Below are 17,373 nucleotides of genomic sequence, written 5' to 3'. Positions count from 1 at the left end.
CGGGAAAATGGCAGCGTGGAGGAGGAATGGCAGTTGTTTAAGAGTGCTGTGGTGGGGCATGCAGAAGAGGTGTGTGGTGTGAGACGTGTGGGTGGTGGTGTAAGAAAAGGAAGTGAATGGTGGTGCGAGGAAGTAAGTATGGCTGTGGCTGAGAAGAGACGTGCATATGAAGTGTGGCTGCAGAGGAAGGATGAGATGTCATATGAGAGGTATAAGGAAAAGATACATGAAAGGTATAAGGAAAAGAGGAATAGAGCGAGAAGGGCTGCGCGTGATGCTAAAGTGGCAGCAGATGAGAGGTGGGGTAGGCGGCTGACAGAGAATTTTCAACAGAATAAGAAAATGTTTTGGAAGGAGGTGAAAAGGGTGCGAAAGGGAGAGTCTGGGAAGGAAGAACGAGTAAAAGCAGAGGATGGAAGGATGTTAACTGAGATGGATGCAGTAAGGAAGAGATGGGCAGAGTATTCTGAAAGATTGTTAAATGTTGAGGAGGAAAGGGTGGCTGAGATTGTGGCAGATGGAAGGGTGCAAGGAATAAATGTGTTGGGAGAGTTGAATGATTCTTTCATCACGAAGGAGGAAGTGGAGAAGGCAGTAAAGGAGATGAAAATAGGGAAAGCTGCAGGTATGGATGGGTATGCTGTGGAATGCCTGAAGGGTGGTGGAGTGACTATTGTTGACTGGTTAGTAAGATTGTTGAATGTGTGCTTTGAGAAAGGTATGGTGCCAATTGACAGGGCAAGTGCTTGTGTGGTCCCGTTGTATAAAGGCAAGGGTGATAAGTATGAATGTACTAGCTTTAGGGGTATAAGTCTGTTGAGTGTTGTAGGTAAGATGTATGGTAGATCTTTAATTATGAGAGTTAGAGAGGGTACAGAGGGAGTGATTGGTGATGAGCAGTGTGGCTTTAGGAGAGGGAGGGGATATGTTGATCAGGTGTTTGCTGTGAGACAAGTGTGTGAAAAGTATTTAGCGAAAGGCAAGGATGTGTTTTGGGCATTCATGGATTTAGAGAAAGCGTATCATAGAACTGATAGGGAGGCTTTGTGGACTGTTTTAAGATTGTATGGACTTGATGGTAGGTTACTAAAAGGGGTGAAAAGTTTTTATGTAAATAGTAGAGCGTGTGTAAGAGTAAGAAATGCTGTGAGTGATTGGTTTCCCGTGAGAGTGGGGCTGCGACAGGGATGTGTGATGTCGCCTTGGTTGTTTAATATTTACATGGATGGTGTTGTAAGGGAGGTGAATGCAAGAGTTTTAGGTGGAGGTCTGAGTCTGGTGAATGTTGATGGTGGAGAGTGGAATCTGAAGCAGCTGCTGTTTGCAGATGATACTGCACTGGTGACTGATTCAGAGGAGAGATTGAGACAGTTGGTAGAGGAGTGTGGAAGGGTGTGTGAAAGGAGGAAATTGAAAGTAAATGAGAATAAGAGTAAAGTGATGAAGTGTACGAGGTTGATAGATGGTAGGGGGATGAATATAGTTTTGAATGGTGAGTTGCTTGAGGAGGTAGATTGTTTTAAATATCTAGGGTCACATGTTGCTGTGGATGGAAGAATAGATGCAGAAGTGAAGTTTAGAATAAATGAAGTAGGAAAGGTGCTGGGAGGAATGAAAAAAGTGTTTAAATGTCGTTCGCTTAGAATGGATGTAAAGAGAAGGCTGTATGAGGGTGTTGTGGTACCGACTGCATTATATGGGGCTGAAACATGGAATATTGGTGTAGCAGAGAGGAAAAGTTTGAATGTAATGGAGATGAGGTGTCTGAGGAGTATGTGTGGAGTGACGCGTATGGATCGGGTGCGAAATGATGAAGTGTGAAGGAGAACTGGAGTTGTTCGGGAGATGGCTGGTAGAGTTGAGCAGAGGGTGTTGCGATGGTTTGGGCATATGGAGAGAATGGATAATGAGCGATTGGTGAAAAAGATAACTAGATCTGATGTGAGAGGTGTAAGGCTGAGAGGGAGACCACGAATAGGATGGATGGACAGTGTGAAGAGAGCGCTGGATGCGAGAGGGATGTCTGTTGAGCAAGGAAGAGTGGCTGTGCGTGACAGAAATAAATGGAGAGAAATTGTGAATGAATAAGTGATGACGCAGCCCTGAGGGGATATTCTCCCGCATTTGGTCTGATCAGCTAGTCAGGTCAGGTGCGGGTAAGGGGATGGGTCTGTTATGATGTGGCAGGGGTAAACCAGTTCTGCTGTCGGGCCCTGCTGCGGATGTCACTGATTGCATTGCGCAGTTGACCCTTGTGCGATGTGGTGCGGTGAGGATCTGTCCGTTCTCCCCTTTGGGGCTAAGATGCGAATGAATGTGTTTGAATGGATGAGTAAATGGGGAGTGTGTCATCCTGTCTCGGCTACCTCCCTTTCCTTGGGGGAAGCAGCCTAGGTATATAGATAGATAGATAGCTAGCTACGTATAATCTGACTTTCCAATTTCTCCCAAGTTACAGTACTAGTAAAAAAAAGGCTGACATTTTGAAACAAGTGTACTGTACATCCCTGATGTACCAGTACTATGAAGCTACTGTACTGTAGAGTCAAAACTCCTTCATCACCATTAATCAGTTTGTCAAACTACCACAATAACGAAAGCTCACAATAACAAAATCAACCAATACTGTAAATGGGAATAAATGTAAATGATTTAGGGATCCCAAGTTACAGTAATTTTTGTTCCTAGTACCTGAATAATAACCCCCAAACAATCCTAGGTTGCCCATGAGAAGTGTGGGAGCCCGGGGCTAGGTAAGTTGTTCTGACATTTAAGATGGAAGTGACCAGCCTCACTCATCCCTGAGTGGCATTACATGAGCAATACACCCCAACCACCCCTTGGATATAAACCTTCACAGGCTCAATCTGATTGGAGCGCTGTAGGTACCCTTAAACCACCGTAATTACCCATTAAACCACAAGGCGCCAAAATTTGGTTATATGGTTACCACCCAGTGTAGTAAATGATTTCCTGGTGTACAGGAAGCCAAATGGTTTCCTATACACCAGGAAACCATTTACTGCAATGGGTGGTAATCATATAACCAAATTTTGGCACCTGGTGGTTTAGTGGGTAATGACGGCACTCCAATCAGATTGAGCCGGTGAAGGTTAATATCCAAGGGGTGGTTGGGGTGTACTGCTCATATATTGCCACTCACGGATGAGTGAGGCTGGTCACTCTCATCTTAAATGTCAGGACCAATTTTCCTAGCCCCGGACTCCTACGCTCCTCATGGGGCAACGTATGATTGGATGATGGATGGACAAACTGGAGGGAATGGATTAGTTGTCTATCTATCTATTGCCAAATGCCTCAATCCTGTATGGGGTGGCCACAAACAAATAGCCTCCATGTTCCTCTGTCCCCTACCATTTCACTGCCCTGCTCCCAACTCACACCCCCCTCTCTCACATACCTCTCCACCCCATCCCTCCATCTCATCCTCGGCCTCCCCCTCCCTCTCCCCCCCTCCACCTCACTCACATACATTCTCCTCATCAGTCTCTCATCCTCCATCCTCTCCACATGGCCAAACCACCTCAGTGTGTTCCTCCTAACGCTTCCTATTACATCCACATCCACACCACAACGCTCCTTTATATCCTCATTTGTCAGCCTGTCTCTCCATATGACTCCACAGGCTCCTCTTAAATAACTTATTTCCACTGCTCTCACTCTTGACTTGTGTCCTTCCAACAACGTACATGCTTCACCTCCATACGTTAGAGCTGATATCACAATACTGTCATGTAGTAACTTTTTCACTTCCATGCTCACTTCCCTGTTTCTTATCACTGCTTTCAAGGAACCAGTAACCTTTCTTCCTTGTCGTATCCTTTCAAGCACTTCACCCTCCAAACTTCCATCCTTACTCAACAAACTACCCAATTACTTAAACGTACTCACATTTTCCAGTTCCTCACCATCCAACCTCACTATACATTCACTGCCTTCACCTCTCAAAGACCATCACTTTACTCTTCCCTATATTCACCTTTAGATTCCGTTTCTTACACACTCTCCCAAACTCATCCACCAAACCTTGCAGCTCCCCTTCGTCTTCACTCAACAACACAGTATCATCTGCAAACAACAGTACCGGGAGTTTCCAAACACTACCCTCTCTCACCAGGGCCACTCCAACATCCACTATCCTACCTTGTACCTCTTTTATTACCCCATCCATGTACAGATTGAACATCCATGGAAACAGGACACATCCCTGTTTCAACCCAACTTTCAAAGAGAAAAATTCACTTAGTTCACCATCCACACGCACTGCAGCCTTAGCACCATCATACATACTCTTCACAGCATTCAACAACTTCCCATCTACTCCATATATTCTTAATACTTTCCACAATCCTTGTCTATCCACCCTGTCATATGCTTTCTCCAAATCCATGAAAGCTGCTTACAACAATTTTGCTCTTGTGAACTGAGAAACTGATGACTCATTTCTTTCATATTTCTCATAACTAGTCAGCCAACATTCTTAACCATCAAATTTTGTACGTGTGATTACACATCTCCCATAATTAACCATTCCTAATTATCAACTTCTGTCCCTCTAAGTATGGCATTTCTCATAATTTAAGCAATATTTTGCTCAACTGTAACTATGCCTTAAAATAATTTCATTGACATCGAATCAAAGCATAGCTCCACCACTTATATCTATCAAGGCACAACACAGGTGACTGAAGTGCACACAACACATTAGTTTTGGGGTTACTAAAGGGACTGGAGGATGGTCACTGTGAGGCAAGGAAGCTTTGGCATCTTCATACTGACTAATCAGTATTCAGTGACCGACTGCAATGCCAGTAAGCCCTGGCCAGACCGGTATACTGTAATAACAGTTAATTGGGAGCTTTAATCAAGCATGAGATCTTTATTATGCTAAAAACAAAAACCATAAAAGAGTTTAGTTCTTTTTGTGGGTGCTAAATGGACTACAGGCCACCCTCATTTCATGATCAACCACTAAGCGATCATTTATAAGAGCGTAACATTTTAGCACCCCTTCTTCGATATGCGGTACGATTGCATTTCCACATACACAATAGCTACAATCACCTACAATGCATCATTTTTTGACAGATGATTGCCAATTTCACTTATGAGATCACTACAATTCCTATACACATGAATGTTATCCAGTTCTCCATGAGCATTACCTGGTTGTATTTAGAAGTTGACCTGTATTTAAGACCTCTTACCAACTATTAAATGGTGTTTCGTTCTTGAAGGACATAAATTTTTTTTTTCTTAGCAATTTTACTGCAAGGATTGGGAGTACTGTATTTATGGTGCTCCCACTGACTTTTCCCAATTTTCCTCACAGCCTGTGTGTGATCAAGACAATTTTACCTACAGTACTGAAAGCATAGTAATGCAGTTTTATAAGATTCCAATCAAGAAAAAATGCAATAACAAAACCAGCAATCAAGGAAGTTTGACTTCATATGGGCTAAATGTGTACAGTACCTAAAGTACAGCCTAAAAGACTTACATTCTCCTGCTTTAGCCTGTTGATGGCCTGAGCAGCAGTGGTGAGTGCAGTGGTGAGGCTGGCAGTGTCTGCAGCCAGACTGGATTTCTCACTTTCAGTCCGGTCCACCAGCCGAAGCAGCTTGTCCTCCAGACCCTGGTTTACTTTCTGTAGACGCTTGTGAGCCTCCAGCAGTCTGCAGGAAGGAGTACAACGCTTAGTAACACTTTTTTTTTTTTTTTTTTTTTTTTTTTTTTTTTAACTCGATACTTCAGCTAATTATTCATGAAATTAACTTTAAGTTGTCAATGTACATGGGATGCAAAAGCTACATTACTCAGAAAGAAATTCTACTGCTGTAGGTTTGCTTCATAACTAAAATGAGGGGACAATGGATTTTCAATTTTATACACAAATCAAAATGTTACATGTATGTCTTAAAATCAAGGATTTATTCTAAGCCAACATCATGTAGAGGTGTATGATATGTAGGAGGACTGCTGGGCCTTGATAGCAGGCTGTGAAGCCTATGTCAAGAGTCGGACACATAAAAAAAACTTATTTATTATATCAAAAATTATTTTTTTCAGAATATGTATGTTGAGAATTATGTATAAGGAAGGTAAAATACTATGCTTGATTTTATACATACCACACTGTAAGCACTGACTGAATATGCAAAATAAATTTTTGGTGAAAAAAAAAAAAAAAAAAAAAAAAAAAAAGGGGTGTAAGTAGTCTATGGATCATGGTATGGTATACAGATGAACTGCCTTTTCTTTGAAATATATGGGTTAAGGCTTAAAGAGGCCCAAGTTTCTTCCATGTAGTGTGGTTGTGACAACAATGCAGAGTAACTTGCTAACAGTGTGCTTGAAAATGCACCTTTTTAACATATCGGTATGCATAATCTGCAATGTAAGTACTACATGTAAGACTCTGGCAATTTTATTAACTGTACTGCACAGCACTTGCAAAGATTGCAAAGGACAATGTATGCCATTTGAGATAAATGACCCTTCCCACAGAAGAGCAGTACTGTTAACAGTTTTACAAACAAAAAACAATATGTAGCAGAGAAGAAAACATTATTTTTATATTACAGTAAAACCTCACTATAACGGACTAATTGGGGCCCATGCTATTCCAAAGAGGCGAAATTCTGTTAAAAGCGGCATCTGGACTTCCCCCTGGTAACCTGGACTTTTTCCGATATATCAGACATTAGTTTGAATTGCACCAATGATTTTTAAACTGTTTTCACTACCACTGCAGTACTGTTCTCTATTATACATTCATAACAATAATCAAATGGTATAATATAAATAATTACTGTATACTGTACTGAACACAGATAAACATGTCTTTTATTTATCTTATTGTGGTAAACATAGCTGAAGTGGTCAGGCAGTTTGGGCTTTATCAGACTTTTTCCAATATATGAGTAGCTCCTCAATTCTGATAAAAGAAATTCTGTTCCACTGAAGTCTGTTATATCGAGGTTTTATTGTATTCTATTCTTCCATTAACACAAAACAAGCCCAAGAACACATCACAGTATCCAAGAACTTAAGCATCATTATCTTAACATCTTCACCCACAAATCAGTACATATGACCATCAACCTTTACATATGTAAATCTGCTGGCAGCCTCACATAAATAAAACTGAAGTAATGAGTTCGATAAATGAGGAGGGAAGGACATCAACATACACAGCAGAAAGAGGGACATTGGGGAACAGATACCAATTCTACAGTAATATCCACCTAAACACACAAGCGACACAGAATTAACAAGCTGTCTACACAGTGAACAGAAGACTAAGGTAACCAGATTCATATATGGTAACAATCCAGAAACTAAAGGACAAAAGGATGCAAATGTAAAGGAATGCTGTCTTATGCTTACGGTATATATAAGATGGAAATGTACTGTAAAAACAATATGAATGCTGCCAAAAATAAAAATAAAGTATAAAAAAACAAAGACAAAAGAGAGATGCCAACTAAGCAGAGGCAAGATATGGCATTAAAATAGATCCTAAACATCCCAAAGGATTCATTCTAACACAGATAGCAAACACCTTTCTCTCTCTCTTTCCCTCTATCTCTCATACACACACATATATCTGTCAAGACCAGGGCTTCAACTAGAGAAAAATCATCATGACCATTTCAGGTCTCAGCGTAAAACAGGTTAGGGAATTTGTCAAAATATATATACTAAAATTTTTTGCACTCTAAATATACCCTATTGTACAAAAATTCTTTGGGTATCCATAAAAGTAAAAAATCTTAACATTACAAAGAGGAAAAAGGAGAAACTAAGGGTTATCTTACCTTCATGTTCCTCTTAACCTGGCAACACAATCATGGTCATTAATCTGGAGTCTTTAACAGGGACAGATCAGGCAATAAGATGGTGCAGTCAAGATCAATAGCTCTTTTGCAATCCTTCAAGACTATCAAACTTGAATGAGAAATAACAGCCACTATCACAGACTCTAGCAGACTGAGGTCTCATATCATTAGTTTGAAGGCCAAGGCATGTAAAGTAACTATTGCACTTGCCTGAACATTAAAGGACCTTCAGGAAGAAGAGCTGACTGGTAGCAAGCGTGAAGATTAACTTAGGGACCCTTGAGTTTAGATCAAGCCCTGGTCACGACCCATAACTTTAAAAAGGGGGGGGAGGGGGGAAGAACACTGAAAAACAATAACAATCAGCATGCCAACCTAAGCTTGCATTGCTAAGGCTAGAAAACTGATGGAGCTATTCATAACCCTGAGGGATACCACACACATTGTCTGTAATGGATAATGTTTTTACTATGAAATTTTTCTGGTACAACAAAGCAGGAAACTCTTACAACATTCAGATCACAGCATTAAATTCCACTAAATCCTTTGTGTGGTTCTGACTAATTTCTACTGCTGTAGTTGGCTATGCAAGAACAATGCTTAAACAGCACCTGGAGAAAAATAAGTCACCACAGGTTTAACTCAGTAATGCAGAGCAGGAATTTCAATTTGTATCTGACAATGCATACATGAGATTTCTGCCAAGATACTGGTAAAGAAAATATGATTTCTTTTCTCAGTTCAAGGGAATTATAAGTTAATCTAGCACATCTATCCTCATTACATAAAATACAGTCTGCAAATGAATGGCATCTTGCTCATGGCATCTACACAATGTACCAGTACTTTCCTTGTTAATCCTGAGCTTACTCCTGGCCAAGTTCATTAGCACAGTCATTATCCCTTGGTACCCCTCTGGCCTCCTCAATATATCACTTTATTCCCTCTTTTGCTGTAATTGCAACACTTTGGTAATTTCTTCAGGCAAACACAGATTCTGTTCAATTGAGAGCATTCCTAAAAGTCAAAGTTGTCAAAATTTATCCTCAATAAACTCTCTGTTGCTACTGGTATAACCAGGAATTTTGCTTAGGCCAATACCACTCAATTTTGTTCAGATGAGAGATATCCTAGTAGTCAAAGGGTTAAGCAGCTCTTTTGAGTCCTAACAGGGCTGACACCAGAGCTACACCAAGGTGGTTGCAATATACTGTAAATGCTTCAACCTACAGGTCACAACTCATGGTTTTGCCTTCTCAGGTGGTTTATATTAGCCAACACCAGACACTTTTATTACACTGACAGTCATAGCAGCTTAAGTAATACTGGTATCTTTAACCCTCTTGTGGTTGGAATAATTCGACAACAGTACTGTATTTTATTCAGAGTAACATCAGGTTTTATATATCTGAAAGTGAATCACATGAGTCAGAATGTTACTACTTCCTCCTCAAAATGTATATCTCCTCCCTTTAAGCACTAATCCATTTTATGCTTCTACCTTGTTCTGTCTTCCTCACCTTATTCCCCCACTACCAGACACCTCTGTTAACCTCTTCTGCAAGATTACAATTTCTGATTTATTCTTGCTACATCCAGACAGTTTTAACACGTTTTGGGAGGCCTTTCAAAGCTGAGAGGAATGAGGCTGTATACCATTCACTGATCCCATTACAAGTAATCTCTATTAAGCTAAATAAACTCGTTTGGTGGTGATCTAATTAAAATGAAAATTCTGTTATCACATTGAACTAGTTAACCTTTTGCTGACAATGAATTCTTCAGATGATCATTTCTGTAAACTCTTCTTTATGACAGCCTCCCTTCCCCCTCCCTAGTTCTCTTCTTCATCCCCCCTTAAACCCACACACACATGCACACAGACACAGGCAAGTGCGCATGCACACACACACACACACACACACACACACACACACACACACACACACACACACACATTTCTGTTCATACCTGCTGAGGGTGTAAGTCGGGCAAAATGAATTGTCTTTTGTTTTAAGTAACGTTTCCATACATAGTTGTAATCTGTCCAACATCTTTACCTATTGTGTATAAAGTGTTTGTTCACTTGTCAATCTATCTCTCAGTAAATTCAAATGCACTCCTCAAAAGTGACCTCCACTACCCAAATTGTTGACTTCTCTGTTCCAACTGCACTGACTAATTCCCATAATTCAAGTTAGTGCCAATACACTGTCATGCTGGAGTAATTTTATTCAGGATTATATATTCCTATCCTGCCATCCATGTTTAAAACACTTCCATTATCATCACTTTCAATGGCTTGTTGCCTCCTGGAAATTTCCCAACACAGGAAGGCCATGACACAACTGCAACCAGGTTACTTTGTGGCTGATCAAACTCTTTTACACAATCCATCAGAGCAGTATTCAGTTTAACAGAACATCAATAGCTTATTCATTTCATTGTGGCAAGGCGCAGTCTGCCACAAGGGAACATTGGTTCACTGCACAGGACAGCCCTGCAGGGGTAACTGCTTGCCTGCAGTTGATGGGTCTGGTCAGTCAGACAGATCGAGGTTACTCGACAACAATAATTTGAAGCAGTGTTCAATCTTACAGAATACTGATAGCCTATTGACTAGAGGCATACATCTACCACAGATACAATTGTACTGATGTCACTAATCTAAGCTGCTGTGTGTAAAGTGTCACCCATATTCCCCTTGGAAAGTACAGTACCTATGTGTTAGCCCTATCAATATACTCATATGTCATCTTTGCTACATACCACTGGACACCAGTTTCTGTACAACAGAACTGTATTTTTGTAATTTCAATTGTTAAAAAAGTAAAGGGGAAATAATGACTTAAAATAAATTTACACTATAGTACGTACAGCCCTAACAACTGAACTGCCTTGGTATCTATTTACCTGTATGATATCTTACAAACCAAATTCTCATAATGCCAAAGGTATTCTCTAATTTTTGTATACTCTTGCACAATATAAACCAGATCAATTATCTTTTTACACAAAGGTAGGAAACTGAAGGCATCAAATAACCATCATCATCTAAAGTCTTTTTCCCACTTATAGCACATGGAGTGGGGGGAATAAAGAAAAAAAGACAAGTACAGTACAAAAGCAGGTGAACTATCAACTGAGTGCCAAATAAAAATGGACCTAACATCCATTCATTCATCATTCAAGACTTCATATTCATCGCTTCACTTCACAGACCAAACAATCTACATAAAACTGTTTTAAAATACCTGCGAGGTACAGCCATTTCATTGACTGACTAGCAGAAGGGAAAAAATAAATAAAATAAAATGAAGTATAAATGCGCTGTCCTTGCCAAGTCTATCTCTATATTCAGTATATATATATATATATATATATATATATATATATATATATATATATATATACTGTATATATATATATATTGTGTATATACTGGTATATACTGTATATTACACCAGGAATCCGTTTACTATGCTGGGTGGTAACCATATTACAAAATTGTGGCACCTGGTCGTTTAGTGAGTAATTAAGGTGCTCCAGTAGGATTGAGCCAGTGAAGGTTTATATCCAAGGGATGGTTGGGGTTTCTTGCTCACGTAATGCCTCTCGGGGATGAGTGAGGCTGGTCACCCTCATCTTAAATGTCAGAACCAACTTGCCCTGCACCGGGCTCCTACACTCCTTATGGGGCAACACAGGATTGGATGATGGATGTATATACATCCATATATATATATATATATATTGTGTATATATACAGTATATATATTAGGGTGGGTCAAAAAGGAACCACCTAAGGGTTACCAGGTTGAAACATACTCAGAATAGTGCTCCTTTACAATGACAGTAACACTACAGAAAAAAAGTTTCGATATATGTGCCCATTCTAGCAACTTGGATCTAAAAATAGATTTATTTCTCAAAAACTTGGAAACATGTTATTATTTTGGATGAACTATAATGCAATTTGTTAAATTTCCTTTTTAAAAATATATGTAACAGTTGAAATAATTGTATTCAGATCATATGAAAGGCATGATTTCATGAAAAAGAACAGCAGAAATGGCATGAACAGTTGATCACATCAAAAGTCTTGTATACTTTCACGCTTCAGGAACAAGCTGCGAGATCGCTTACATTGGACGAGTATACCATGATGTGATTCATGCCCAAATACTTTACTTGTGGTGGATGTTACGTCCTTGATGCAGCATTCCACTCCTTGGGAATGGCAAGGGTACACGTCCAGTCCGATGGGTATGCTTTTGTCCATATGGTCCAGTCTGTTCTTCAGCAATGGAGGAACTGTGGCAGAAGAAAGCTCTACCAGCTCAGTGTACTTCTTGGCATCGAAGTTTATCTTCAGTGCCTATTTTTCGAATATTCTAACTGAGATTTGGTCATCATTCTCATTCATCTGTGCTTGTTTCATCAACTTGATCGCCATCGAGCATACACCAACATCTTCATCAACAACAGCCAACAACAGGATGTTCTCTGGATGACAGAAGTAGCTGTTATTGGCAAGCACAGAGCAAGTGATCGCCTGATCCTCCAACGGCAACTTTTGAAGGAGCTCCAACATGAAGAAGAAATTTTTGACTCCATCCTGACACGAGCTGTTGGCTTTCACACTGAACCACACAGGAGCATAGTAGTTCACAATGAATGAAACGAGACATTTTAGGGTTAGTGATGGTTGCTCCTTTGACAAAGTCGCAGTATGTGATTAGCTTTCATAAGCCCCCTGGCATGACTTAGCGGTTCTGGTTGTGCAGATGGTCCCACACCTTCATTAGTATCTCCACTTGGCATTTGCACTGCCAAACATGCACGGTACAGGTAGTCCTGATCTTTGCTGAGATCACTTACAACTTCTGGTCAAATGCAAGTTTTCCCAGCAACATGTTCATAACCAACAAATGGAAGATCTTTTGGGTCAAATTCAAGCGTGGACCTGTTGTCAAACCATCGACTGCCTCGAAATACCTTCGGAAAATGATTTCAACAAGATGCAACAAACAAACAAGCCACTGTAGTGGTATGCCAAGCTGTGTTTCGAGCTCATGGATCACTCCATATCTCCTTCCAGTATTAACATTTGTCCCATCACAGACGATAGCTTGCAACGAATCTGCTGAATCTGTTTCTTGAATGACAGACATTACTTCCTTGGCAATATCTGTTACTCTTCCACTTTCAGGAGAAACGTGGTCGATGTAAACGGCGTCAGGGAAAGCAACTACTGAGTAGTAATCTTCCTCCACGATTCTCTGACCATCTGGGGTTTTCTTGAGTGTCCGATCGTTTTTCCATCGAAACCGACGCAAACGATCTCCTTCAAGTCATTTTTATGCTGTTTCAATGTGACATCTCTCCAGTATTTTCTCTGACGGCAGAGTTTACTGGGATCAATTTTATTTTCTTCACAAAGAATAATCATATTTTTCAGTGCTGCGTTCACAATGGAGCAGATGTCTCAATTGCCTACTTGACATCAATCAGCTACACGACTCAGCTCAGGATAGACTAATTTGTTCTGACACTGTTCTGACTGTTTGCTTCCATTTACTTATGCTGTATCATCATCAATGTATTGATCACATTGTTCATCACAGGCATCACTTTCGTCAATACATGCTGTCATTATATCTTCATTATTTTCCTTAGTATCTCTAGTGGACTCTTCATAAAGCTTCCTTTTCATCACTTTATTTGCTGCACACTTAATTTGTGCTGTCTTCTTCCGGTCTATTCCATCAATATACATTTTTCTGAAACTATTTTGGTCAACCCAGAAAGGCCACTCCTGTGGCGATATCTTATCTGCTCTAGCGCATTGACACTCAGACTTCTCACGTGCATTGAGGTTTTTGAAACATTTATGACTAATGTCAAATAAGGTGTCAAAGCTGGCGAGTTTATGTAGGTGTTGGAAGTCCTTTTGCTCACTGGATATTTCCTAAGCTCCTGTGCCTTTGCTATCAGGCATTTCACACGAATAACAACACTGGTGTAATAGTTGTGATGGAAGCTTTCTCGTAAATTCCTGCTACTTCAAGTGTGACAGTTTCCGCAAAGGCTTGGGTGCTCAATGATGGATTTGTGGATTTATGTTCCAAATATGCTCACACCCAGGTGAGAGTGAATGGAGATTTGAGTGATGAGTTTTCCGTGAATGTTGGTGTGCATCAGGGGTCAGTCTTGAGTCCCATGTTGTTTATCATGGTACTTGAAGCCCTTTCACGTGACTTTAGAAACGGACTCCTGTGGGAGTTGTTGTATGCTGATGATTTGGTGTTGATTGCAGAGAATGAAAGGGAGGCGGAGGAAAGGCTTAGGAAGTGGAGAGATGGTATGGGGCAAAAGGGTTTAAGGGTAAATGCAGATAAAACAAAAGTGATGATATCTAGGGTTGGTGGCGGTACTGTCAAAGAGGAGGGAGAGTGGCCATGTGCAGTTTGCCACAAGGGCGTGGGAAGTAATTCCATCTTGTGCGGTGTGTGTGATAAATGGGTGCATAAGAGATGTAGTGGTATCAGAGGCAGACTGCGAGATAATGCTGATTTTATGTGTACAGCGTGCCGGGGTGAGGAGGTGGAGATCGTCAGACGTGAAAGGATTGAACTTGCAGGTGAATCTCTTGAGTGTGTGGAAGAGTTTTGTTATTTGGGAGACATGTTGTGTGCTGGAGGTGGGGCTGGAGCTAGCTCTGTGGCTAGGGTGAGAAGTGGTTGGATGAAGTTCAGGGAGCTCTTGCCTCTCCTGACATTGAGAGGGCTCTCCCTACGTGCTAAGGGGTCTTTGTTGCAGCATGTGTTAGGAGTGTAATGCTGTATGGCAGTGAGACCTGGGCAGTGAAGGAGGAAGACATTCGCCGGCTCAGACGTACAGAAATGACAATGATTAGGTGGATGTGCAGTGCGTCCCTGCGTCCAAGGCCTGGAGGGGCTGGGTTTACAATGGAAGAGTTGAGAGGTAGGATGGGACTGGAGTGTATTGGTGTTGTGATGAGGAGAGGTAGATTGAGGTGGTTTGGACATGTGGAGAGGATGGGGGATGATAATTGGGTGGGGAAGGTGAGAAGTGTTAATATTGGGGGTGGGGTTATGAGGGATAGACCGAGAAAGACATGGGACGAGGTCATTAAGTGTGACCTTAGGGTTAAGGGACTGAACAGGGAGGCTGCAATGGATCGTGCAGCGTGAAGAGCCGCCATTAGGTGACCAAGGCCGACACATGCAAGCATGTTGGAGCCTTTAAAAACGAAACGAAACGAAACGAAATGAAAAGAAATATGCCTTTATGACATTACAGCTAGTGGGCAGCTTATTTACCGGAAGACTGCGTGACGAGCCGAAAACAGTCTTTCGTGCTTTCTCATGTGCTGCAACAAGCCAAGATTCCAGTAAAATATGCAAACTCATACAAAATTCAAAACTGAAAACCAGTACCAGTTCATGTAATTGGTAACAGAAATGCAAAACAATGGGTTATCATTTGTAGAGTTGCCAATCACCGGTAATCAATGAATGTTTGGAGCGTCAGTGCTGTAAAAACTAAACTGATAGTTGCTGGAGCACCACTGACTCATTTTTAAATATATACTTAGTTCATGTGAAAGCATACAATAGGGCATCAAAATAGCCATGTGTTGTTGAATTTTAAATTTCTGACTCACCCTAATATATACATATCTATCTATCTATCTATCTATATATATAATCTATCTATCTATCTATTGCCAGACGCCTCAATCCCATTCGGGGTGGCCACAAACAAATCGCCTCCATGTCACCCTGTCCCCTGCCATTTCACTGCCCCGCTCCCAACTCACACCCCCCTCTCTCATATACCTCTCCATCCCATCCCTCCATCTAATATATATCTATATATAGATAGATAGATATACATATATACAGACAGATAGATAGATAGATAGACAGATAGATATACATACATATAAATATACATATATATATATATATATATATATATATATATATATATATATATACACACACACACACACACACACACACACTCAATCCTCGTAAATCGTGTGTTCATAAATCACGGATTCGTAAATATGGCTAGGTGGCCGTCAGACTGCTGGCAACCTTAAATCACTATTAAGTCACGAAAATCGCGGACTTTTCTGAGGAGAACCGTAAACCGCGGCATTCAAACTGAAAATCGCGACCCAACAACCAATCACCGCGCGTCCCTGGTGGGATATGTACATACTAATGCCGCCATGTTGTTGTTGTTCTTGTCCCGCCAGTCCGCACACTACAAACCGTCGCCGTGGAGTACGAGCGTTACCTGCCTTTTTTGTGCAACTTTCCCCCGCCTCCTACCTACCATGTCCCCTCCTGACCCCCCGATGAAGCACTCTAAGCAGTATGACGTCAAGAACCTGCCACAGTTGTTGTACAGTCTAAGTTTGGAGCTCATTCGATGTGTTGAATGGAGAGAGAAGTTTTCAAAGCTGGCGAAAGAGTTTGGGAAGAACAAGTGCTGAGAGGTTCTAAGTTCTTCCCAAAACCACCCCACTCCATTCACTTAAGCAATTTCGTCATAGGATTAAGGTGAGATCCCTTGACATGGCATATATCTATTTATTACACGCACTGAATATTCCTAAATTTGTATGTTTGTGTTTGATGGTGCCTAGACAGGTGTAGGTAGGGTGCTGTGGGGGCGGCTTGGCCAAAGTCCAGACCCAAATTAATTTTTCACGTAAGAGTTATTATTCATAAATCACGGAATTCGTAAATCACGGCAGTGATCCAGACCCAAATTGCTGCGATTTACAAGGACTGAGTGTACAGTATATGTATGTGTATATATATATATATAGTATATATGATGGTGCTAAGGCTGTAGTGCGTGTGGATGGTGAACTGAGTGAATATTTCTCTTTGAAGATTGGGTTGAAAAAGGGATGTGTCATGTTTCCATGGATGTTCCATCTGTACATGGATGGGTAATAAATGAGGTACAAGGTAGGGTAGTGGATGTTGGAGTGGCCCTGGTGAGAGAGGGTAGTGTTTGGAAACTCCCGGTACTGTTGTTTGCAGATGATACTGTGTTGTTGAGTGAAGACGAAGGGGAGCTGCAAGGCTTGGTGGATGAGATTGGGAGAGTGTGTAAGAAACGGAATCTAAAGGTGAATATAGGGAAGAGTAAAGTGATGGTCTTTGAGAGGTGAAGGCAGTGAATGTATAGTGAGGTTGGATGGAGAGGAACTGGAAAATGTGAGTCTATCTATCTATAGCCCAACGCCCTAATCCTGCAAAGGGTGGCCGCAGACAAAACGCCTCCAAGTCGCTCTGTCATCCACCATTTGGCTACCCTCCCCCCAACTCACCCTCCCCTCCCTCATATACCTCTCAACTCCATCCCTCCACCTCATCCTCGGTCTACCTCTCCCTCTCCCTCCCTCCACCTCACCTACATACACCCTCTTAGTCAGTCTTTCATTCTCCATTCTCTTCAT

General features: G+C 41.1%; 1 protein-coding gene across 2 annotated transcripts in view; it reads right to left on the bottom strand.

Annotated features, from left to right (window-relative positions):
- LOC145411516 (uncharacterized) overlaps positions 1 to 17,373 on the bottom strand; it is a 65,882-nt gene that overhangs the window by 21,859 nt on the left and 26,650 nt on the right. For both annotated transcript variants that reach the window (XM_080281525.1, XM_080281526.1), the window contains one exon: positions 5,522 to 5,696. In XM_080281525.1, coding sequence (XP_080137651.1) covers positions 5,522 to 5,696 — 175 coding nt within the window. The remainder of the gene's footprint in view (positions 1 to 5,521; positions 5,697 to 17,373) is intronic.

The sequence above is a fragment of the Coenobita brevimanus genome, chromosome 90, assembly GCF_032717465.1.
Source record: "Coenobita brevimanus isolate Jiangsu-jjx chromosome 90, ASM3271746v2, whole genome shotgun sequence".
Classification (NCBI taxonomy): Eukaryota; Metazoa; Arthropoda; class Malacostraca; order Decapoda; family Coenobitidae; genus Coenobita; species Coenobita brevimanus.
The sequence above is the reverse complement of the archived record's forward strand: the minus strand, read 5'-3'. Positions and strand labels throughout refer to the sequence as shown.